Source organism: Balaenoptera borealis (genome assembly GCF_965194805.1).
Source record: "Balaenoptera borealis genome assembly, chromosome: 2".
Taxonomy (NCBI): Eukaryota; Metazoa; Chordata; class Mammalia; order Artiodactyla; family Balaenopteridae; genus Balaenoptera; species Balaenoptera borealis.
In genome coordinates this window covers 121,598,789-121,625,017 of record NC_138867.1, presented here as the reverse complement: position 1 = coordinate 121,625,017, position 26,229 = coordinate 121,598,789, and the positions used below count along the sequence as shown (strand labels likewise).

The 26,229-nt window shown below is 35.9% G+C and overlaps 1 protein-coding gene and 1 long non-coding RNA gene across 10 annotated transcripts in view; both read left to right on the top strand.

The window, feature by feature from the left end:
- Window positions 1–26,229, top strand: part of LOC309624593 — a 1,127,080-nt gene that overhangs the window by 899,126 nt on the left and 201,725 nt on the right. The window lies entirely within an intron of this gene.
- Window positions 1–26,229, top strand: part of NR3C1 (nuclear receptor subfamily 3 group C member 1) — a 131,928-nt gene that overhangs the window by 95,456 nt on the left and 10,243 nt on the right. For 7 of the 9 annotated variants that reach the window (XM_082382689.1, XM_082382687.1, XM_082382691.1 and 4 more), the window contains exons 3-7: window positions 2,869–3,035; window positions 8,790–8,906; window positions 15,505–15,783; window positions 16,253–16,397; window positions 20,268–20,398. In XM_082382689.1, the coding sequence (XP_082238815.1) occupies window positions 2,869–3,035; window positions 8,790–8,906; window positions 15,505–15,783; window positions 16,253–16,397; window positions 20,268–20,398 (839 nt within the window). The remainder of the gene's footprint in view (window positions 1–2,868; window positions 3,036–8,789; window positions 8,907–15,504; window positions 15,784–16,252; window positions 16,398–20,267; window positions 20,399–26,229) is intronic. The other 2 variants (XM_082382694.1, XM_082382693.1) reach the window with 1 other exon arrangement.

Here is a 26,229-nt window from a genome sequence, read left to right as displayed (position 1 = left end):
CATTCTACAATTAACTTTTAACGTTTTTTATATTTATTTATTTAAAATTTTTGGCTGTGTTGGGTGTTCGTTGCTGCGCGCGGGCTTTCTCTAGTTGAGGCAAGCGGAGGCTACTCTTTGTTGCGGTGCACGGGCTTCTCATTGCGGTGGCTTCTCTTGTTGCGGAGCATGGGCTCTAGGCACGCGGGCTTCAGTAGTTGTGGCTCACGGGCTCTAGAGCACAGGCTCAGTAGTTGTGGCGCACGGGCTTAGTTGCTCCACGGCATGTGGGATCTTCCTGGACCAGGGCTCAAACCCGTGTCCCCTGCATTGGCAGGCAGATGCTTAACCACTATGCCACCAGGGAAGTCCAACTTTTAACTTTTATTCCAAAAACAGAATAACAAAAAGATGTTACTTAATAAATATAATTTCTAACCATGTTAATAACCCAAACAATTTCTTAAGTCAGTTTGCTCTGTGATTTAGTTTAAGTGTATTTGTAATTGAGATTTAATAATAATTTATTATTTATGGATAATTTATTCCTAAATACCATCTCTTTTAGAGAATAGGCAGATAAAGAAAATCTCAGAGAGAGATTTCTTATATAGGTGATGAACAATACACTTTAATGTGTAAAGTTCCAAAATCAACAGATTGCTACCATCCATATTTTTGAAGAACACATAACCGGAGAAGGAATTAGCAGTCTCTAGAAACTATTTTCAGGGACTCTTTTTAGTTACACAAGGTTAGAAAGGTTAGGAACTCTTTTGAGTTATACAATACAGTTTTGGTTCTAAAGTTAGCATGTAAGATGAACATTCCTTAGAAATATACAACACTGGAAACCACTGTATCATCTATAATGAAGGTTTTATAGTTAATTTTTCCTCTAGCATTAAAGGGATCACTGTTTCATTGGTTTATAAAGATATATCTTTATAAGCAAATGTGGCAAAATGTTGAGAATTGGTGAGTATAAGTGAAGGCTATATATCCATTGCACAATACTTTCAACTTTTGAGTGTTTGAAAATTCTCAAAACAACAAATTAGAAAAAGAATATTTATCTTTTGTGGTGAGAAATCTACAAAATGAAAACAAGACCTAGCAGGAGAAGCAGATTCCCATTTTCCATCTTTTTCTCCAGGACATATGTACACAGAGTGGGTAGGGCAGCATAGTTCTTACTGTTGAAAGCCCAGTGCTGGAAAAAAGTCTTACTTGCTGCAAGCCAGACTAGAAAGTTATAGGAGGTAATGTTTCTGCATCATTCTCTTCTAAGTCATAAAAAACTGATATTTCAGCTAGGATGACATTGGGAATGAGAGATGCTGGACCAAACTTTAATACAGTCATACCTCAGAGATACTGCTGGTTTGGTTCCAGACCACAGCAAGAAAGAAAATGTTGCAGTAAAGCAAGTCACTTTCCAGTGCATATAAAAGTTATGTTTACACTATACTATAGTCTGTGAAGTGTGCAGTGTGTCTGAAAAACAATGTACATACCTTAATTTTAAAATACTTTGTTGGGCGTATACCCAGAGAAAACCATAATTCAGGAAGACACACGCACCCCAGTGTTCGCTGCAGCACCATTTACAATAGCTGGGTCACGGGAGCAACCTAAATGCCCATCGACAGATGAATGAATAGAGAAGATGTGGTACATATATACAATGGAATATTACTCAGCCATAAAAAGGAACGAAATTGGGTCATTTGTAGAGATGTGGATGGATCTAGGGACTGTCATACAGAGTGAAGTAAGTCAGAAAGAGAAAAATATCGTATATTAATGCATATATGTGGAACCTAGAAAAATGGTACAGATGAACCGGTTTGCAGGGCTGAAATAGAGACACAGATGTAGAGAACAAACCTATGGGCACCAAGCGGGGAGAGTGGTGGTGGGGGTAGTGTGATGAACTGGGAGATTGGGATTGACATGTATACACTAATATGGCTAAAATAGATAACTAATAAGAACCTGCTGTATAAAAAATAAATAAAATAAAATTCAAAAATTCAAAAAAAAATAAAATACTTTCTTGCTAAAAAATACTAACCATCTGACAATTTTGCAGCATCTGTTAAGTGCAATAAAGTGAAGCACAATAGAATAAATTATGTGTGTATTGTAAGAAATTTTAACTCAAGTAGAGGAATGGGTAGAATTGTAATGAGACTTGAATGAAATTAGAAAGATCCCTGTACAATATCTTAAAATTAGAGAAAAAAAAAAATGATGTCCTAAGCAATTAAAGAATTGTCCTATGCCTGTACAATATCGTAAAATTGGAGGAAAAAAAATGATGTCCTAAGGAATCTTTGGCGGTTGATGGATATATACTATATCTCTTGATCATGGCGGTAGTTACACAATTATCCATTTAACAAAACTCATCAATTGTACACTTATAAATGGTTAATGTTACTGTATGTAAATGATACTTTAGTAAAGGTGATTATAAACAACTCCCAAGCAACTAAAAATTATAATATCTAAGTCCATTCTTTTAAAGGGATACTTTTCTTTTTTTTTTTGCCACGCCACATGGCTTCTGGGATTTCAGTTCCCCGACCAAGGATTGAACCTGGACTATGGCAGTGAAAGTACCAAATCCTAACCACCAGACCACCAGGGAACTCCCAAGGAATACTTAAAAAGAAATTACTTCGCTCTTAATTGTGTATAGAAGAAGAATAAAACATTATTTGACTATATCTAGGTAGGATATTTTAATGCTTGCTAGTACTCGAAGCCAGAGTTCAGTGTGAACATGCTCACTGTGGAGTGAGAAGGCAAGAGAACTGTATTTTGATACTTCTTTGACAGTCATGACAATTAAATTGTAACACTGCTTTCTTCCTTTTTTAGCCCTGGAATGAGACCAGATGTAAGCTCTCCTCCATCCAGCTCCTCAGCAGCAACGGGACCACCTCCCAAACTCTGCCTAGTGTGCTCTGATGAAGCTTCGGGATGTCATTATGGGGTCTTAACTTGTGGAAGCTGTAAAGTATTCTTCAAAAGAGCAGTGGAAGGTAGTGTGTGTTTTGAAGAGTTTTATTCCTCTATTTGGTTCCTATTTCTCAGAGTGGATTCTGAAATTTCTATTATATGCAAAGCCCATTAAGGCTAGAAGTCAGTAAAAGCAGGGAGAGGAGGGTAGCTCCTAAGTGCTCTAGTGGGGAAGAGATACTTTAAAATACAAACTAGAATAAAATAGAAAACTATAAACTGAAGGGAGGGAGTATGGTCAGAGAACAGAAGATAACTAAGAAAGTGCTATCATGTGAAATGATGGTGTTAGGTTTCAGCAGTAATTAGTGCTCATTGTGTTAGTATTATGGGCTTCAATTCCCATGAATTAGCTGGTTTTAAAGCCACCAACTATTCCAGTCTGGCAAAAATGAGTGATAATGAGAACTGTGAGGGGGGAAAGTGTTTTGTTTTGTTTTCCAATAAGCCAGGGCTGTGCTTTGTGATATAAATGTGGTGTAAGACCTGATCCCTGCTCTCTGGGAGGTCACAGTGTACTTGGAAGTGAAAGATGAGTTAACAGTTACAAGGTACAGAGATTATAATACAGAGGAGCAAGTGACAAACTGCCTGAGGAGGTCAGGAAAGAAGGTGTTTTAGAGAAGGTGATTTCACTTGACAAATATTATATTCATGTAAATTTTACCCTTGTTACAGGTTCAGCCTGCACATCAGCTCCTTAAAGAAGGAAAAATTCATTACATAAGCAAATTATTGGAAGTCACACTAAAATTTTTTAATATTACCAGTGAATCGTCTTAGAAAAAACTGTTTTGTAATTTAGTTATTTGTAAAGCATTTGGAAGGCAGTGTGGCCTGAATGGATTACCTAAAGCTCTGATTAGATAATTATATTTTTTAAAAATTAACATATTCATTCACAGTACGAGAAAGATTATTATTATTATCTGGCTTCAGTTGAGTTTGCATGTCCTTAAGAGTTAGATGAGTCATTTTCTTTTGTTTGGATTGCTTTTAGTATATTAACAAACTATAAAATTACTCGTGTTATCCCGCAGAGAGCACAGGGATGCAGGCTTTAACCAGTTTGGTATCATCCAACTACTGAGTAGAGTCATTAAGTAAAGCCCACCCCTAACTAATGCAATGTCTCTAACAAAATAGATGTTATTCACCACAGACGGAAGGTTCTTCTTGTCCTCACTTTACTTTATTCAGCACTTTCTTCACTGATTAGTTCTTTCCATGGTATATATAAATGCAGTGGTAACAGTATTACAGTATTCCTGTATATCAAAATAATATTGACAAACTTTAATTCTGAAAGTGAAATTCAGAATGAGACAATGGAGCCTTAAGAGAAATACAGGAATTAAAAAAAATTTTTTTTTCATTTGTCCTCATTTTAACTAAAATCATTCCTTAAAACAGGGCTACAAATTCCAATTCCAATGCCTACAGGGACTGAGTGTGGGTCATTCTGGCCAAATATAATACAACTGGGCAAAGAAGGGCAGTTATTTATGTTAGAGAGTGCAAGCATGCCCTACCTAAAAGCATCCAAATGCAATTTAAAAAAGAAAAAAAAAGCTAAACATACTACAAATAAGACATCACTGCAGGCCATATGCCCTCTGGGCTTAATTTCTGCTTTAGAATTAAATTCTTATATTTGTTTTAAGGTAAAATTTCATTGAATATTAGCTATACTATTTCAAAATGTATATCATATAAGTATTTCAGTTAAATACGATGGCTAGATTACATGATTAATAAGAAAAGGTTAAAATGTGAACTGTGTTAAGTAAATCCTTTATTTGGACTTAAATTTTCTCCAGGGTCACTTCCAGCTCTAAAATTCTGTAATCATTTGCTAACCTAACTCATGGCAGTTCTACTTTTCCCTTCTAGACATGATGGAAATCTGTTTTTAAGTCCAGATACATATTTTGGAGCACTTTCTTGAACAGTTACAAAGATGAAGCTTGTATGATTTTCATTACACTACATTCATTCCATTTTTAACACCTGCTAGAAATTATAGGTTGCCCACCAAACTGGCAAAGTATTGTAAATACCCAAACATTTAAATATTTTTAGGAAATTTGCAAAAGTTTTACTTATTTATTATCCATACAACCCAGATCGAGGATTGATATTTTGAATTTTTTTATTCATTATTCTGGGAGTTGCTTTTTTGCATACAGAGAAGAATTTGGGTAGCTCCATTTCTTTAGATGTATACTAGCTGAATGATCTTTTTTTTCGCTGAGTCCCTTTTTCTTATGTTCCCTTTGCACAAATTGCATATAATCTTTGTTGGTGGGTCATAATGGAGATGGATATCAGCTACCCTTAATTTACGATGTACCAAGCACTATGTTTTATATGTCATACCACTTAACTAACAGCTCCGTGAGATCTTAGACGCTATTATGGTCCATATTTGATAGACTAGGAAACTGAAGCTCACACAGTTTGACAGAGCTAGGATTCAAACATAGCTGTCTCCAAACAGGCTCAATCTCAGTGCTATACTGACTTCCTGAAAGGATAAAAATCACATCTCCTGGCAGTTTGTAATCTAGTTAAATACTGAGATGAAAGCAATAACAAGGGAATTATTTAATAGCTAGTGTTTATTGAGTGCTTACAATGTGCTAGGCACTATTTTAAGAACCTTCTACACAGCTGCCTTTAACCCTTGCAGAAGCACAGCAAGGTAGGTGCTAATTTTCCAACTTTACAGATGGAGAAACGGGGGGTTCAGAAAGGTTAATAAACATTACTGAGATCACACAGCTAGGCAGTAGAGCTGCAGATCAGACCAAGGGCTTCCTGGCCCTTTGCCAAGTGCACTTTGCACTATACCACACTGTTTCTGAGAGCAGTAAAGAAAGATGCTCAAGCTGACAGTCACAGCTCACATTTGAAACTTGGATACTTCCAATAGGGTATACAAACTACAGAAAACCCTAGGACATGCCCTTTGCTGTGTTGCCCATTTCCTATACCACTTTCATTATCTTGATCATGTCCAAGCATCACTGTACTATTTACTACCTAATATTTTTCTTGGATCAGTCTTTTTTATAACTTTATTTTAAAACAACTTTACTATCCCTACTGTATTAGTTATCTATTGATGTGTAACAAATTACCCCCAAAATTAGTAGCTTAAAACAACAGATGTTTATTATATCACGCAGATTCTGAGAGTCACGAATTTGGGAGCAGCTCATTAGCTGGGTAGTCCTGGGACTCTCATGAAGTTACATTCCGACTGTTGGTGGAAGCTGCAGTCATCTGAAGGCTTGAGCGGGGCTAGAGGATCCACTTCCCAGCCCATTAACTTTGCTTTTCACAGGAAGCTTCAGTTCCTCATTATGTGGGCCTCCTCTAGTGCCGCTCTCAACATAGCAGCTGGCCTCCCCTGGAACAAATGATCCACAAGAGAGGCTGTGATGAATATGGGAACATAATATCTTTATAACTTAATCTCAGATGTGACATACTTGTCACTTGTGCCGTATTTTATTGGTCACACAGACCAGTGCTGGTATAGTTTGGGAAGGGACTATCTAAGAGTGTGAATACCAGGAAACAGAGACCACTGGGGGCCATCTTGGAGGCTGGCTACCACACCTACCAGAAATAGAATCAATTGCCAAAAATAGATTTTTACCATAAAAATAAATACAATGCAAACAAAACAATGTTGAGAAATTCCAGCTGGCCCGAAGGCTCTTCTCCTGACATCTACTCTCTCTTTTTAGTTAGAAAGGGAATTTACCAAGTGGTAGAAGACACAGGAATTCCAAACTAAGATGTCTTATTGTCTTATAAAAATGACTGACAGGGAGTGACTATTAGTGGTACATGTCCATGCCTTGTAAATAGTGACCACTATTCGAAACTCCTCTTTTTATAGATAAGACACCCAAAGGCTTGTCCAACTTCATACTAATAACCAGATAGAGCTGATTTGAACTTATGAAGGTACAATGCCCCCTGATCGTGTAGCTCAGATTCTTAATCGTGCTCAAGACATGCCTGGGATAAAGAAATCATTATTAGCATAACATGCACATTCTCATCTTTTGGTTAGATATAAATAACGCACTGAAACTTTTTCTGTGTTTAGCAATGAGTAATTTTTTCAATCAACTACAGGACAATGATTCAGGGATATTCTTATGGGGTAGAACTTCTTTGTATTATAACTGCTTCAATTATGATGGCATCTGTTGTTCCTACTTAAACTGTATAGAGGATAGAATTATTGCATTAGTGCTTCCATTTCACGTCCAAGTAAAGAAGCTAGCAAACTTACACAATACAGAAAGGAATTGAAACAGCTCGTACAGACATTTGGCATTGGAGAACAACTCTGGAACAAAGCTGAATTGTAGACCATTAGTCAATTCTGTGGCCTATTTCTCACAAAGAATTGAACCTGATACAGTTAACCATCTACCCCAAACTAATGCTTAACAGTTAGCACTGTGATTTAACATGTTAGGAAGAAATGAATATAGTTTTTTTTCATCCAAGTCAAGTAGATTATTCTATGCATAAAGTATCTTTTCCCAGAAATCAGACTAGGTATATTCAACCTAATGAACTGATGATTATGATGTTTTCTCTTTTCTTTGAATATGATTTATTTTTGAGAAGACAAATGTCCTGTAGTCTTCTGAAGACCATCCCCTCTAGTGTAAAGACACAGACTCTTAATTATCTAGTGTATCTATTTAGATATGCTGGCCTTGTGTAGGAGGATTCTTTCAGTTTTTGCCAGGCTAGCAAATCTTCAGATAGTTTTCTTCAACAAAAGAGGGTACAATTGAGGGGAGGGAGAGGGTAGGAAGACTTTCTGTCTTTCCCTTTTAAATTTTCCTTGAAAATTTTTGACAGGTGAAAACTGCATTTCTACCTCTTAGCACATTTAATACTGGGTGGCAGAAGATTTTAGACAGTAATGATCTTCAGTATTTGGAGTCAAAAAGCATGTGAAATAATGAACAAATCTCCCTAAGTCCTATATACAGTAGCTTAGTTTGCCAAGTCTGTGATACACCTAACTGATTGCTGGCGACCTTAACATAATTTAAGTGTTTACCTATCACTTTATTTAAAAATTTGGAAGGGGAGCACGCTTTATTTGCATACGGTGGTACAATGCTGAATTAAAGTCATTTTCCCTTTGGGACTCTCACAGTATTTTTAAACCAGTTTCCTCTTTCTCTAGTCCTCCTTAGCATTAAGGTAGAAGTCATAATAAAATAGTGAGATCTTCTATAAATAGAATAAATAAATAAAATACAGAGATCTTCTATAATTGTTAGAAGAAGAAACTGTTTAAAGCACAATTTAAAGAACAGCTTATCAAGAAAGAGGTTACCCCTGGTAGGTAGTGACTGGAAGGGGGCAAGAAGAGGGTTTGTGGGGGAACCGTTCTGCTTCTTGATATGAGAGCTGATTACATGGAAGTGTTTGGCTTATGAAAATTTATTAGGTTAGGTGGTACACTTAGGATTTGTGAGCTTTTCTATGTGTATACTGCAGTAAAGTTTTTTTTAATGAACTATGTCAAACAGAATACGAAAGGCTTTTTATTTTAAGTTGACCTCTCAACTTTGTAATGAATGTAAGAAAGTACACTATATGTTCCTTAATCAGTGCCTTTGGTCCTTGGCTATGTTCCACCCAAAACAACAACAACAGCAAAGAGCCTCTCCATAAAAATACCCTTTAAGGCCTGTGAAATTTTAACAGTGCCTTTATTTTCCATATAGGACAGCACAATTATCTTTGTGCTGGAAGAAATGATTGCATCATTGATAAAATTCGAAGAAAAAACTGCCCAGCATGCCGCTATAGAAAATGTCTTCAAGCAGGAATGAACCTGGAAGGTAATGTAAATATCTAAAATGAACTGTCTCTGCATCATATAAAAATTTATTGTTTTACTTTTTAAAATATACATAAGCAGATGTAATAATTAAAAGCAGGATTTTTTAATGAGTATTTCATATTCTGCTTGTTTATTCACCAACTTTTACTGTACACACTGAATTCAGTGTAGCCAGACTATATGCTAAGAAAGAAAATTATGTAATAATGAAACTTATAAGACTTGAAGAAACATTACTTTGATCTTTTTTCAAGCTCAAAACTATTTGCTAGGGTTAGAAATGTTTTTATACCAGATATAGTTGCATGTCCATTATTCTGTTATTTACCTTTTACTTGGCACATATGTGTATATATAAATCTTTTGTTACAAATCTACAGGGGGGAAAAACTCCTCAAGGAGGCATTGGATGGGTTTTGTTTGTTTTGTTTTTCAAGCAAAGAAGAAATCTGAAACTAGTTATAAGTTTCATATCCTGGTTTATATAACAAGCTGTATAATTAAAATTGATCTCATCATTTAAAATCTTTCCTCTGGAAAAAAGTTTGGAATTTTGCCTTAGTTGAAACTGCAAGTTCCATGAAGGTGGTAGTGGTGATCTAATAACCCCTGTGCACTTTGATTCAGCAAGTACTCACCAAGGCAAGCACTAGACGTAAAACGAATAAAACAGTGTCTGCGTTCAACATCAGTAAAATAGTGCCTGTATTCAAGTACTTTACTGTCTAGTTAGGTTGCAGAGTCAATCACAAAATGGTACAGCACACTACAAAAGAAATAGAGAGCTACAGGAGCAAAAGGAAGGTCACCTAATTCTGTCCTAAAAGGCAGGGAAAGCTTCCTAGAAGAAGCAACATTGAATTTTAAATCTAGGAGTTAGGTGGAAAATAAGGGCAGAGATATGATCAGACTTGTATTTTGGAAAGACTAATCTTGTCTAATATGGTGATATTAGAGGGAGAATGGAAACCATGTGGTTCTTTTGACAGAAGAGAGACTGTTGGTGCTATCTAGGACACACTGTGTGTATATGTTTTTAAATATAAAATAGATTTATGGGTGTGACTATAGTCTGATTCCCCAAACCAAACCAGACACACAACATTATCTTCTCAGTTCTTCATATTACTTCGATAGCAAAAAAGACAGATTAAATTAGTCTTTTCTTCACCATGTTTACAGACCTTCATGACACACCGATCACTTTATTACAGAGTATCAACATGTTAAACATTGCTTTAAAGAAAATGATAAGCTGGGACTTTCCTGGCGATCCAGCGGTTCTCTGCGCTTCCAATGCAGGGGGCATGGGTTCAATCCCTGGTTGGGGAACTAAGATCCCGCATGCTGCGGCCAAAAAAACAAAACCCCAAAAATGTTAAAAAAAAAGAAAAAAGAAAATGATAAATGCCCATCTTCTTGTAGGTGTTACAAAAGCTACAGAGATTGATTACACATTCATGTAGAAGTTCACTTTCAGTGCCACAAGGATAATTTCTTCTTGTTACCAAAAAAACCAGTTATTCCTAACTTTCTTACATATCACATTTCTGTGCATATTTTAAGTTTCATTTTTCTGTTCTCTCACCATTTAAATAAATATATACTAACGCATGTCAGGTTTTAGTGCTTGGTTTATATATTTTTTTCTCCAGCCCCAGTTTTACTACTTTCCTTTAATCCCCATGTTTTCATCTCAGCTATTTTATATTTAGAAATAAGTTTACTCAAAGGACAAGCTCAAATAAAATTCTGTCATATCACTAATATAGTGTGGTTGCTTACCCAGTAACATTTTAGATGCTTTCCCAAATACACATCAAGCTTAACTTTGATCTTTGGAGCTTTAAGCATATAATGCTCTTTTGAGCAATTCCTTCCCTATCCCAAGTATAAGGGAATTTTTTTATTCAAAAGAAATAAGATATATCACCTATAAAATAATGATTCTGATGGACCAGGTTAGTAAGTTTGTCCCATTTCTCCTCCTTCTTACAATTTAGTAGCAACTGTAGTGCCCTTTGCCTTTACCTCACCAGAAGACCAAGGCAGCGAGTGACATCTCATTTTCTCTGTATTATCAAATATACCATCACTGCCATTTCTAATCCGTTGAAAAGTCTTCCGTTGAAAAGTCAACTTTTTTGAATGAATAAAATTTAAACGTACAATTTAAACTAAGCTGCAATTTCTCAAAACACTGAAATAAAAAACCACCACACTGCATGCTTCTATAAGTTGTCATATAAAATATCAGAATAGTGGGGAAACTAGCCTTTGTCAAGAGCTACTACATGCTAGTCTTTGATATACATTCTTATACTCAAAGAGGTTATTTTGGACCCTCATATTGAAACCACCTTCAAGTAGAACCAAGATTAACCTTATGTCCACTTACACTACACAGTTCTAGTTTGTTATTTAATAATATATTAGTTATTAGGTAGCACATATCATGCAGTTGATAATGTAACTCTACTTGTAGAAAAATTTAAAGAAAGGCTTTAAAAAATCTAATAGAGTTTTTGTGTATATGTGGTTTTAGTGTGAAAGCCTCACTTTTGTTTTTAATTATTCCAGTATATATAAAACTTTTATTTGGAGTAGGTATGTGTGTGTCCCAGAAGTCTTTGGTGGGCAGTAATACTTAGTACTTACGCATGAAACACATGGCTGAACTACATTGTTCTTCTTCGTTTTTTTTTTAAACAATCTTTAAAAATGTTCTCTTGTTCATCGGAGTGTTTCCCCTAAGCCAGGCAGTTTCACGATAGCGCCAGAGTAATTCTGCAGAATCAGTCAACTCTCTCAGAGCCCAGTGCTCTCCATAAATGTAATTTAGTACTGCAAGTGCTGTATTTTGATACTGTTGCTCCATACCAAGTGATTCTCAAGATTTATTTTAAGGCAGCCTTCTTCACTGCTTAAAGTGCCTGGCATTAGAGTACAGTAAGGTTTTTAACGGTGATCCTAAATGTTTTTTCATTTTAAGGTAATTATAGTTTTATTTTTGTCATAAGGGTCAAGTGGAACTTATAGGCAAGGAGGCTTATGGTATCAGATTTCATAACTAATATTTTTAAGCTAAATAAGATTTCTTTACTTTTCTTAAGAATAAAATGGAGCTATCACAGACTCATGAACACTTCTGTAGAGATCATATATTGACTGCTAATCTCCTGTATGCTCCGAGGCGTCAGGAACTTTAGAGTAAAATCTTATTAACTAAATTGTGATTAAAAATAGTGACTGCTTAACTAATTCAATTAACGACTCCTTGCCCCAGTTATGTGAAAATAGTACATAGCACAACACAGTTGGGCTCAACAGGCCTTTCTGAGCTTTATTCAGAAGCATCAGTTCTCTCTTAGGGCTATAGATAAGCAGTAAGAAATTAAACTGATTATATATTGAGTATAGAAGATGATTTTTTTCATTTTTTTCCTTTGATCTTTATTTTTTTACATTTTTAATTTATTTTTTATTGAAGTATAGTTGAATTACAATGTTGTGGTAATTACTGCTGTACAGCAGAGTGACTCAGTTATACATATATATGCATTCTTTTCATATTCTTTTCCGTCATACTTTATCACAGGATACTGAATATAGTTCCCTGTGCTATACATTAGGGCCTTGTTATTTATCCATTCTTTATGTACCAGTTCACATCTGCTAATCCCAAACTCCCAATCCAGCCCTCTCCCACCACACTCTCCCTTGGCAGCCACCAGTCTATTCTCTGTGTCCGTGAGTCTGTTTCTGTTTTGTAGATAGGTTCATTTGTGTCCTATTTCAGATTCCACATATAAGTGATATCATATGGTATTTATCTTTCTCTTTCTGACTTATTTTACTTAGTATGCTAATCCCTAGTTGCATCAAATGGCATTATTTTTGGGTTTTTTTATGTCTGAGTAGTACTCCACTGTGTACATGTACCACATCTTCTTTATCCATTCATCTGTCGATGGAGACTTAGGTTGTTAACGTGTCTTGGCTATTGTGAACAGTGCTGCTATGAACATAGGGATGCATCCCTCTTTTTGAATTACAGTTTTGTCTGGATATATGCCCAGGAGTGGGATTGCTGGATCATATGGTAACTCTATTTTTCATTTTCTGAGGAACCTCCATACTGTTTTCCACAGTAGTTATACCAACTTACATTCCCACCAACAGTGCAGGAGGGTTCCCTTTTCTCCACACCCTCTCCAGCACTTGTTATTTGTAGACTTCTTAATGATGGCCATTCTGACTGGCATGAGGTGGTGCCTCATTGTAGTTTTAATTTGCATTTCTCTAATAATTAGCAGTGTTGAGCATCTTTTCATGTGCCCATTGGCCATCTGTATTTCTTTGGAGAACTGTCTGTCTATCTAGGTCTTCTGCCTATTTTTCGAATGGGTTGTTTGTTTCTTTGTTGTCGAGTTGTATGAGCTGTTTGTATATTTTGGAAATTAATCCCTTGTCAGTCACATCATTTACAAATATTTTCTCCCAGTCTGTAGATTGTCTTTTCATTTTTTTTTGTATGGTTTCCTTTGCTGTGCAAAAGCTTGTAAGTTTGATTAGGTCTCATTTGTTTATTTTGGTTTTCATTTCTATTGCCTTGGCAGACAGACTTAAGAAAACATTGGTATGATTTATATCAGAATGTTTTGCCTATGTTCTCTTCTAGTTTTATGGTGAGAAGACTTTAAAATCCTCCAGTTTGTCATTGTCCTTTCTTCTTTGTTCTAATGTGGAGTGTAGGAACACATATTCTAGACAAATTTAAAGTTATGGTTAATTGAAGTTTTTACAGTACTGTTTCAGTGTATTGATTGGGGATATGCATGTTCTTGTTTACTTTGTCAACAAAGTACATTCCACGATTTGGAGATCTGGGTGTCAGTGAGATACCTTCGGTTGTTTAAAGGGTTTCCTTACGTGTAGGAGCTCTTCCTTTTTTAAAACTTCATCACTTCTCTGTAGACTTGGACTACGTGAATTCAAAATATTCTACAACTGTATTTTACTACCAGTTGCAGCAGTGATCATTCTTATATAGCACTTAACATATGCCAAGAACTATTTTACGCATTTTATATATTTTAACTGACTTAATTATCAACGGACCCTGTGAGGTAGGTACTAATATTATCCTTATTTTACAGAAGAGGAAACTAAGGCCCAGGGAGTAACTTGCACAGATACCCAACTACTCAGTGGCAGAGTCAGGGTTATAGTCAAACATGCTGGTTTCATATTTATGCTCTCTCTACTACTACAGCATACTGTATCTTCAATAGAGCATGGTAAAATAAATTAGAACAGATCTATCGCGATCCTGTTTCTCTGTTTTGAAATGTTAACTAAAAATTCTTAAATGTCTCGGCACAGAGCACAATAAGAAATGGGACCATTCTATTCAATGTAAACAACAGGGTTTTTTCCCTTTCTAACACTGTACGTTGAGATACATAGTTCTCGCCACCACATCTGTCCTCCACAAACTAGGTACTTTGGCATTTTAGGGACAGAGGATCTAATAATTATTTTTAAATGTGATTAGCATTTACTTTTCCCTTAGCAAAATGGTTCGCATACCTGACAACTGAGATAGGTACATTTCTTCTTTCATACAAATTACATTCCTTGCCCTTCCTTGGAGTTCTGAGTACTTTCTCTTTAGGAATACTAAAATTCTTTTCTTGCCTAATATTTTTATTTGTCACTAGAACAAGTAAATTCAAGAGTATGAAGACTAAAAAATCTATAGAATCCATGCTGTAATTTGACTGTACTGTTCCAAACTAAGTCAAAAATAAAAGATGGTTTTAGTTACTTTATCTATTACATGAAAATGGATACTTCAGGCTTATAGAGTCATGAATATAAATCTCTTATAAAAGGGAAATTACCCACTGGTAATTTATGTAAAGAAATTTAAAGTTTTTCTCTTCATCTCCACAAAGGTTTTTAAGTCCCATATAGTATCCATCATATAAAGGTAAAAAGTGGATTTTTCTGCTGTTAGAACTAATACTCTTTTTAGTGTGTGATCTCCTATGTCATCTTACTGTCTTGATAAGAAGTGGACTTTTTGCAAGCGTATAAACAGTATCACTCTCTTCATTACATATACCCATAATTAGATTAACCGTAAGCCACAGTTACTAGTCTGGGATTACAAACTGAGATTCTTTCTTTCAATTGATAATAAAAGTAATTTGCCTTGTATAACTAATGAAAATTTTTACTTTGGGGTGAAACTGAGACAGAAATTACTTTATGGAAGAATCTAGGTGAGTGATTTGTTTATATTGTTTTAACATAGTGTTGTAAGACACTTAATTTTATATAAAGTATAACTATAATGAAGAATGGCTTATCTGTAGAGGAAATTAATGAATGAACGGGTTCCTCTTGATCCTTTGCTTTCAGGCAAAAATGTGTTTTTCTCTTCTTATCATAATTGCTAAATAAAAGATTTCTCTTCTTTCAAATTAAATAGTTGCAGATATTAAAATACCTCTTTAATAAACTGTGCTGCCCAGATTTTCCCATTACAGCTGATTTCTGTGTATTTTTCTTAATATACATACCCACAGCTCGAAAAACAAAGAAAAAGATAAAAGGAATTCAGCAGGCCACTACAGGAGTCTCACAAGAAACTTCTGAAAATTCTGCTAACAAAACAATAGTCCCTGCAACGTTACCGCAACTCACCCCTACCCTGGTGTCACTGCTGGAGGTCATTGAGCCGGAGGTGATATATGCGGGCTACGACAGCTCCATTCCAGATACAACTTGGCGGATCATGACCACACTTAACATGTTAGGTGGGCGGCAGGTGATCGCAGCGGTGAAATGGGCGAAGGCGATACCAGGTAAGATGCAAAGATAACGTAGCTAAGGCACAAGTCTTAAGAATCTTTTAAATAAAACATTCGGGCTTTCTATCGCCCTGGTCCCATGGCCTCCTGCCATCCCCACTCCATCAAGGGGGAAAGAGGTATAAATATCAGGGGAAGTTTAACTTAAATTCACTGAATGAGTAACATCCCAGGACAGGACTCTTGGCTTTCTATTTTACTATTTAGTCCATATTTACTCACATAGGCAAAAGGTGACAAAAACTGGCAACTCTTAAGTTTTCTTACATTGAATGCTATTAAAAAGTACTGAGGGCTTTGGTGCTTAACATGTCAGATGACAAAGGAAAACTGTGCCCAGTTTGTCCTTCATTTCCTCTATCTGTTAAGAGTCCTCCAAAACTGTCTTTGGCAGTTCCCAGAGAGATGATCTTCTCTTTGGCAACTAGAATGTTTCCTCATACCTTTATTCCTCTTAATTCAGGATTCAGGAACTTACATCTGGATGACCAAATGACCCTACTGCAATATTCATGGATGTTCCTCATGTCATTCGCCCTGGGGTGGAGATCATATAGACAATCAAGTTCAAACTTGCTGTGTTTTGCTCCTGATCTGATTATTAATGAGTAAGTCATTTGTGAGTCATTTTCCCTGTATTCATATTCCTTCAGGACTGAATCAATCCTACCAGGTGTCTTGGAACTGGGCAAACTTGAAATAGAGTTTATCAATGCTTAAGGCAGGCCAAGTGTAATGCAGAGCAAATTACATGTGGCATTATTACTGTACCAGGACATATTTAAGGATATTTTTTTAAATAGCATTGCTTTGGGTCAGTAAAGTCTACAGCAAGTAAAAAGGAATCTTACTGTGGCGTTGTTTTAATTATATAACCCTATTTCAGAAAGGAAACAGAGGCAGTGTTTGCACTGCATGATGCAATTCATACTGATCTTGCTTTCAGCAGGGACAATTACAGATGAGGACAACTAGGATGAGGGGATGACAGGTCTGGACCCAGAGACAAGAGGTATCTCTTTGCATGGCAAGGCTCACTCAATGTCTGTGACTTGGAAAGAACATGGGAACAAGATTTTATTTTTAAATTTGGGAGAGAACCAACCACACTTTAAGATTTGATAAATCAGCTATTCTCTAGTCCTCTAGGCCTGTGAAATACTTCAGATATCCATTCCCCCTTACCCATTGCAGTTGTTTTCTAACTAGTTTTCCGCCTCCAGTTTATCCTCCATCATGCTAAGTTTTTCTTCCTAACGCAGTTTGATCATATAATGTTATCACCCCAACACACAGGTGTCTTCAGTGAGCACTCAGTGCATACTCAGCATGGTTTCTGGCTTCCCAGAATCCGGCCTAATTTTATCTCTCGTCGTTCTCCTTCACGTACTCTTTGTTCCCACTCAGAATGATCTGTTCTTCAAACATACCCCTAGCTCATGATGTTCATACCACCATGTAAAACCTCTCTGCTGTACATCCCTAGCTCTTATCACTTTCTACCTTTTAGTACTCACAGCTTATTTCCTTTATTAGAATGCAAACAGGAGAGTCACACACTCATATATACATACCCATTGGTCTGGGCAGAGTGAAAAATGAAGGAGATTCGTGTTCATGTGAAAAAAGGTAGAGATTTTAAAATTGTGAGCTCTGGGTGCTACTGACTAAGGATTCCAAAAAAATTAATGAAGTCTTAAACCACATTATTAGAATAATAGTCTTGTTGTTGTACTCTATGTAAGTTAATGATGGCATTAGTAGTTTGTGTTCAGGATGCCATATTAAAAGTAACAGTGACTGACTGACAATTGTAAATATGTCCAGAGTGGCAAGGAGTTTGGAAATTAACATCAACTGATGAACAGAGGATGAATGGAGGAAGGAGAAAAGGACACTTGAGAATGATGAGGACAGCCTAAAAAGATAGCCTGTGAAGATAAAGCAAACATAGTGTTTTATCTGTTGGGTATGCCAGGCACAAAAATAACAGGTAGAAGTTATAGAAAAGCATCTATTTGAGCTGAGCTGAGTGTGAAATGGGGGGGGGCTTGCCTTATGTAGTAAGCTCGGATTATTGCATCTGTTTCAGTAGAGGCTGGATGATGCTAGCTCTAACTATTTTAAAAGAGGCTGAATTATTGAGTTAAACTTGATGTTGTTGCTCTATTGGTAATAATCATATTTGAGTACTTACCAAGTGCCAGACACTATTTAAGAGCTTGAACTATATAATAGATGAGGCCCCTGCTAACATACTGATGAGGAAAATCAAATAAATGACCAAAATTATTTCCGAGAGCCATGATAGAATAGTGTGTGGGGAGGGGAAGGGAGAGGGGTATAGGCTACGTTAGATTCGGGGACCATAGAAGGCCTCTCTAAATAGCTGAGCACTAAATAGTACAAAAGAACAAGCTTATAGGAAAGGTAGGGCATCTCAGGCAGAAAAGATGAGTACAAAGGCTGGAAACAACCTTGGCATGTGTAAGGAAGTGAGAGAAAGCCACTGAGGTTATTCTGTGAGTTTAGAGAAGTGGACAGGGACCAAGTCAAGGAGCATCTTGTAGGCCATGAAATAGAGTTTAGATTTTATTCTCAGAGCATGAAGAAACCAGTGCACGGGGGAGGGGGGGTTTCAAACAGAGGAAAACATGATGGAAAATGGATTACAGGGGAACATCAAATACTGACCACACTCCTAATATGTGCCTGGTACAGTATTAGCAGAGGACAAGACAAAGTTCCTGACCTTTATTGCTTACACTCTAGTTGGGGAGACACAGAAATAATCTCAGACTGTGATGGAGTTTTTACTAGAGAGAGGTCTTTTTCAGATAGGGTGGCTAATAGCTTCTTGGAGGAGGTGTCATTCATTTGAGCTGAGTGAGACCTGAAGGAGAAGACCAGTCTTCATAGTGAGAAGAAACATGACAAGAGGCATGTGAAATATGTACTATAATCAGACTCTTTGTATTCCAAGAAGGGGCCATATCTCTGCTCTCAGTTAGTAGGCACTGCCATGTGGTTCACCAGACCAGATCTCCACACATACTCTTAGGTATCTACTTCAAAGAAAGAAGTCACCTTGACTATCTATTGCCAAAAAAGACTGCTCAAACCACTGCCTCACAATTTGACAAGATTTTAAGTTGTTTGATCAAACTTAACTGATCAAAATATGTAGCTTATATGTATATTCAAAGACATTTGAAATTTCTTAGTACTTGCTCATTTCAGAATCTGACCATGCTTACTTAAAAAGTTAAAAACATGTTGACAGGGACTTCCCTGGCGGTCCAGTGGTTAAGACTTCGCCTTCCAATGCAGGGGGTGTGGGTTCGATCCCTGGTTGGGGAGCTAAGATCCCACATGCCTCGCAGCCAAAAATCCAAAACATAAAACAGAATCAATGTTGTAACAAATTCAATAAAGAGTTTAAAAATGGTCCACATCAAAAAAAAAATCTTTAAACCAAAACAACATGTTGTTGACTATATTTACTCTTCATAGTCACTTTCTAAAAGGCAATTTGAAGTCATTTAATTGGGATTAAAACTCTGAATTTATATGAAACACCAACATATCCTCTTTTATAAAATTAATCTAATTCAGAGTTTTTATTTGGGGGGCACTCAAATTTAGACTTTAACAGTTATAGCATAACCTGGTATTTCTTACATAAAGTAGGAGTTAACAGAAATTTTTTCTCAGTGTTCAACTTTGTTGGAGGATAAATGGCTTACAGAAACAACAGCTTTTAAGTGGGCATTCTTATTTCCCATTCTTGTATCCTTATGCTGTTGTGATAATAATCATCTTTTTTTTTTTTCTGTTAAGAAGTCCAAGATCACTTTCTGTCAGAAAATTTTTTAAAAAAAACAGATCTTGAGGCATTTTTAAAAGCATGAATGAGGCTCAGTTTCAGGCTCTTAGTGTTTGAGAGTCTATTTGAAAATCATAGATGTGATACTAACTGTTGAATCCTAATTGAGAATTCATTTGGGGTACCTTTAGTTGGAAGAATATTCAGTCGCATAATGTCAGTCAGAGGCGGATTTTGGGTATCAGAAAGCCTACAGTCAAGTTCTAATTCTGACCCTCTACGTAACTGTAAACAGTATCACATATAGTTGTCTTTAGAATGGAATGCTGTGAAAAAAAATACCGTTTGATTTTCAAATGGGTAGGATTTTAAAAACTGTGTTGTCTAACTGGACATATTCAAATACTACCATAAAACCTGGTAATAAATTCTGTAGAAATAAATTCTAAAATACTTAAATAAAACAAATGTAGAATAATAATTTCTCCACTATATTAAGGAAAGTTTTCCAAAATTCTAATCCAGAGAGAATTAGCATTAATTGCAATAGTTAGATGAGTTCATGGCTTTGCAAAATAGAACAAAAAAGTACTTTTTTGGGGAACAAGAATTATTTCTTCCTAACTCAAACACTGATATTTGTCTTTCACAGGCAGAGAATGGCTTTACCCTGCATGTATGACCAATGTAAACATATGCTATATGTTTCCTCTGAGTTAAACAGACTTCAGGTATCTTATGAAGAGTATCTCTGTATGAAAACCTTACTGCTTCTCTCTTCAGGTTGGTAGAACACCTACTCTCTTCTAATAAATAGTCACCTAAATATTCAAAAGCGTAAAAATATAGAAGTCTAGAAACAAAGGTTTATTTGTATACAAAGCACTAATGATTATACCAAGTCTACTATTTCCTGCTAGTCAGGTACCTTAGATTTTCATAAATGTAAAATTTTAGAAAGGTACAGTCAGTGATACCAAGATTAATAAGATAGATAGGTATCATGGAGAAATGGAGAGGTATATGAATCACATGGCAGGGAGGAGGAGGTCTCTACTGATCTGGAATATCTACAGCCTTCTTCCGTCCTGCAACCTTTGACAATGCCAGTATAGAAGACACAGAGAAGGAATGCCAACAAGAATGATTTTTGTTTCTCTACTGCACTGTTATTTGGTGAAAAATTTTAGTTATACAATGAGTACTACTGTGTATACGAAATTACAGATGAGACCTAATAAAACTTAAAAGCTTTTGCACAGCAAAGGAAGCCATAAACAAAACGAAAAGACAGCCCACAGAATGGGAGAAAATATTTGCAAACAAAGTGACCAACAAGGGATTAATCTCTAAAATATACAAACAGTTAATGCAGCTCAATATCAAAAAAACAACCCAATCAAAAATGGGCAGAAGATCTAAATAGACATATCTCCAAAGAAGAAATACTGACAAAGAAATGGCCAAGAGTCACATGAAAAGCTGCTCAACATCACTAATTATTAGAGAAATGCAAATCAAAACTACAATGAGATATCACCTCACACCAGTCAGAATGGCTAGCACCACAAAAATCTACAAACAGTAAATGCTGGAGAGGGTGTGAAGAAAAGGGAACCCTCTTGCACTGTTGGTGGGAATGTAAATTGATACACCCACTATGGAGGACAGTATAAAAAGTTTCTTGAAAAACTAAAAATAGAGCTACCATATGATCCAGCAGTCCCGCTCCAAGACACATATCTGTAGAAAACCATAATTCGAAAAGATACATGCACCCCAATGTTCACTGCAGCACTATTTACAATAGCCAAGACATGGAAGCCACCTAAATGTCCATCAACAGAGGAATGGATAAAGAAGATGTGGTAATATACAATAGAGTATTAGCCATAAAAAAAGAACAAAATAATGTCATTTGCAGCAACATGGATGGACCTAGAGATTGTCATACTGAGTGAAGTAAGTCAGACAGAGAAAGACAAATATCATATGATATTGCTTATACGTGAAATCTTAAAAAATGATACAAATGGGGCTTCCCTGGTGGCGCAGTGGTTGAGAATCTGCCTGCTGATGCAGGGGACCCTGGTTCAAGCCCTGGTCTGGGAAGATCCCACATGCCGCAGAGCAGCTAGGCCCGTGAGCCACAACTACTGAGCCTGCGCATCTGGAGCTTGTGCTCCACAACAAGAGAGGCTGCGACAGTGAGAGGCCCGTGCACTGCGATTGAAGAGTGGCCCCCGCTCACCGCAACTAGAGAAAGCCCTCACACAGAAGTGAAGACCCAACACAACCAAAAATAAATAAATTAATTAATTAATAAATTAATAAAAAATGATACAAATGAACTTATTTACAAAACAGAAAGAGTCATAGATGTAGAAAAACTTATGGTTGCCAAGGGGGAAGCGGGGGGAGGGATAAATTGGGAGATTGGAATTGACATATACACACTACTATACATAAAATAGATAACTAATAAGAACCTACCATATAGCACAGGGAACTCTACTCAATACTCTGTAATGGCCTATAGGGGAAAAGAATCTAAAAAGAGTGGGTATATGTATATATACAATATAACTGATCCACTTTACTGTACAGCAGAAACTAACACAACATTGTGAATCAACTATACTCCAGTAAAAATTAATTAAAAAAAAAAATTATGGGAAAAAAGATATAACCTACAAAAGGTGTGCTTGATTACTATTAGAAGGTTGGTTAATGCAGCACTGGAGCTGGACTGCTGGACAGATTCTATCTAGAGTTTATAGAACAATCTTGAAAGTTTAGATGAAGTTATTGGTATATGAACTTCAGTGAGACTACTTTCAGCTAGGAAAGGCATACTAGAAAACTTTTGAAAAATACGAAGTATCTCGTCTATCTACCTTAGTAAAAATGTGGCATTTTCAACAACTAATAAAAGAAGGTCTGTGAACCAGTTAGCATTATAAACTTCAGGTCACTCCAGTAAAAATGATTAGGTTAGTATTTATAAAATACAGAGTTGATAGCTGAGTACCTCTTTCATATACAAACAAGTAGCTTTCCAATTTTTTAAAAAAGCCTTCATTCCATTAGTAACAACTGTGGTTTCAAAGTTGCTAAATAACTGCACATGACTATATCTGTTTAAGCTTTTCCAAAGCACACATCAATATTAATGCTTTCATACTATCTTCATTTTACAAAAGGTTGTTTAATGTCACTAGATTTAAGGAATATTAATATTTCAATCAAAGTAAGAAAAATTTCCACAACCCATTAAAAATACTAATTTTTAAGGTTACCTATAGCAGTACTCTTGTTAAAGAAGTGAGCTTGATGTTATTTGAGGAAACAGTTAAATTTCTGATCATGAATCATTTTGATTGGTAATATCCAGGTACAGGTCAGTGCTAAGATACTGACTAACCTTACTGGTAAAAAAATGATGCTTTAAGTTTTATACATTCCAGACTCACTGAGCTATATGTATTTTTTTTTCCATTGTAGATGATAAGAAAAAGTAAATTGAACCAGTATATATCACTGGTTCTTTAAAAAAAAAAATAAAATCAGAAGAATGAAAATACATACCTTAAGATATAATTAGACTTCTACTCTGACATAGGTATCCTTACCTCCCACTAAAAAAATGCTAGACTAAAACTTTGTGCAGGCAGGTACTGAAAGAGGTAAGCTGCACTCTGAAGCTAGCTTTCTCTTAGAGGATATTTGCAAAGCCTGGTAAATTAGTATACTTAGTAAGTTTAAAGACAAGTGCAATTGTAAAAAAAAAAACGATGGCTCTAAAGGCAGATTAGATGCATTTGAAGAGACTTTAAACTGAAATATGTATCTGAAGAAATTAGCCAGAATACAATTTTTAAGATGCATATATATGTGTGTATACATGTACATGTATTCATTATTTATATATGTGTGTTATGTATGTATGTAAATGAACAACAATAAGAGGCATGATTGAGGGAGGAGGTCTAAAACAGTGCTTCACAACTCTTTTCGTGTCATAATGAACATAAAAAATAGCATTCATACATAGCACAATGAGGTAAATGAATAAGGCTACTTGCAACCAGTGGCAACCAGCATAACAGACATTATCAACACATTCGTAACCCATTCATAGCACACCAGCTGAAAAAAGCTCTGGTCTTATTATAATTATCAGAGATCCAAAATGATAGGAGAAAAGATATAATGGCTGAAAACTTTCCAGAACAGCAGCAATTGAAGAAAGTGGAGTAAGTTTTTTCAGAAAGCTAAGGAAAAAAAAATTGAAAAATGAGGGTGGCTTTCCAGTTTCAGCTCTCACAATTAAACAGCTTGGCAGTTATCATTCCCATCCTCACAAATAAGTAAAAGCTGAGCAAACTGACAGTCAATGACTTCTTTTTAGATCCATCAGTGAAATAAGGTCACAGGGCAAACCACTACCTGAAAATCTGGAGAAACAGGCAAATACAGAGAAGCTCAGCCAAGATCAGCTTTCTGGAAACAGAAGCTACTGGAGCCAGTAACATAGGAACACTTACAGTATTTTTGATGAATTTCTGGAGATGAAGTGAGGAAAAGCTGGCATGTTAAAAACTCTGGGGACCCAGTCTTAGGGGGGTTGTCCCCCACAGTTTTCTGGGGTTTACCTCCAGAAGCCCCACCAGGTTTTCAAGGTGAAGATCAGAGAAAGATTCCCTCATGTTTCTGACGTGGCGAAACGGGCAAATAGATAATTCCAGCCCCCTTTACCTTCGTATCTCATGTAAGGGAGGAGAAGGAGGAGGGAAAAAAAAGGTTCAGAAGCACGTCTAAAGGTCAGAGCCTAGGGACTCAGGCCTACTATAATTAATTTAAAAAAAAAGAAAAAAGAAAAACCTGAGATTTAACCATAAAAGTATAAAACACTCCACATCCCCAACACCTTACAATCATATTAACAGAGTTCCAGTATAATCCAGAATTACAACTGGGAGACCTACAGAACACAGCTATTTAAGAAGGTGTTCTTAGGGAAACTCAAAGACAACAGGGGGAAAAAAATAAGAACAAGGAAATTAGAGGAAACTGAAACCTCTTAACACCTATAGCTTCAGCAAGCCTTAAACACAACCTGCTCCTAACCAGATTAAAAGCCTAATTAATTACCTCAGTTCTGATATGTCATATCCAGCTCTCAGCAAAAAATTTAAAACTACAATCTGGAGAGACAAGCATCAAAACCAGACTCAGATATAACACAGATGTTATACTTATCAGATAGGGAATTTAAAATAACAACAATTAATATATTAAGGGCTCTAATGGAAAAAGTAAACATACAAGAATATATGGGTTTTGTAAGCAGAGAGGTAGAAACTCTAAGAAAGAATCAAAATGAAATGCTAGAAATTAATTAAAAATACTGTAATGAAAATGAAGAATGCCAGGCTCATCAGCAGATTTGACACAGCCAAGGAAAGAATCACTGAGCTTGAAGATACCTCAGTAGAAACTTCCCAAACTCAAATGCAAAGAGAAAAAGGAATGAAAAAAATGCAACAAAACATTCAAGAACTGTGAGGACAATTACAAAAGGTGTAACGTACAAGTAATGGGAATATCAGAAGTAAAAAAAAGGAAGGAACAGAAGAAATATTTGAAGCAATAAAGGCTGATAAATTTCCAAAATTAATGACACACGCCAAAGCACAGATCCAGGAAGCTTGGAAAATACCCAGAAAGATAAATAAACAGCAAAAAATCTACACCTAGGCATATTTTACTCAAATTACAGAAAACCAAAGACAATAAGGAAATCTTGAAAGAGGCCAGAGGAAAAAACAGCTTACTTGTTCCTTATAAAGGAACAAGGATAAAAATTACATTAGAATTCTCATTAGAAACCATGCAAGCAAGAAGGTAGTGAACTATTTATTCAGTGTTGAAAGAAAGAAAAAGATCACCCATGTAAGATTTGGTGTCCAGTGAAAGTACCCTTCATAAGTGAAGGCAAAAGGAAGACTTTCACAGACAAAAATCTGGGAGAATTAGTCGTAGAAGACCTGCCTTGCATAAAATGTTAAAAGAAGTTCTGCTGAGGAAAGGAGATTAATTTAGTTCAGAAACACGGATCTACTTAAAGAAAGGAAGAGCTCTAGAGAAGGAATAGATGAAAATAAAATTTCATTTTTCTTCTTAATTGATCTAATAACTGTTTAAAGTAATAATAGCAACAGTGTATGGGATAATTATAACATATGGATAAGTGAAATGAATGTTAGCAATGTTAAAAGGATGGGGGTGAAGAATTGGGAATACTCTGTTTTAAGGATACCTGCACTACCTATAAAATAGTGCAGTGCTATTTGAAAGGAGCTGTAGATTAGTTGTAAATGTACATTGCAAACTCTAGGGCAGCCACTAAACACAACTTTAAAAAGAAGTAATAATTGATATACTGAGAGGAGAGAAAAATAGAATCATACGAAACACAATAAAAACTAGAAAAGGCAGAAAAAAGGAAATAACAAGAACAGTGAGTAGAAAAGTCACAAACATGTAGATATTAATCCAAATATCTCAACCACTTTAAATTTGAAAGACCTAAATATACCAATAGTCCTATT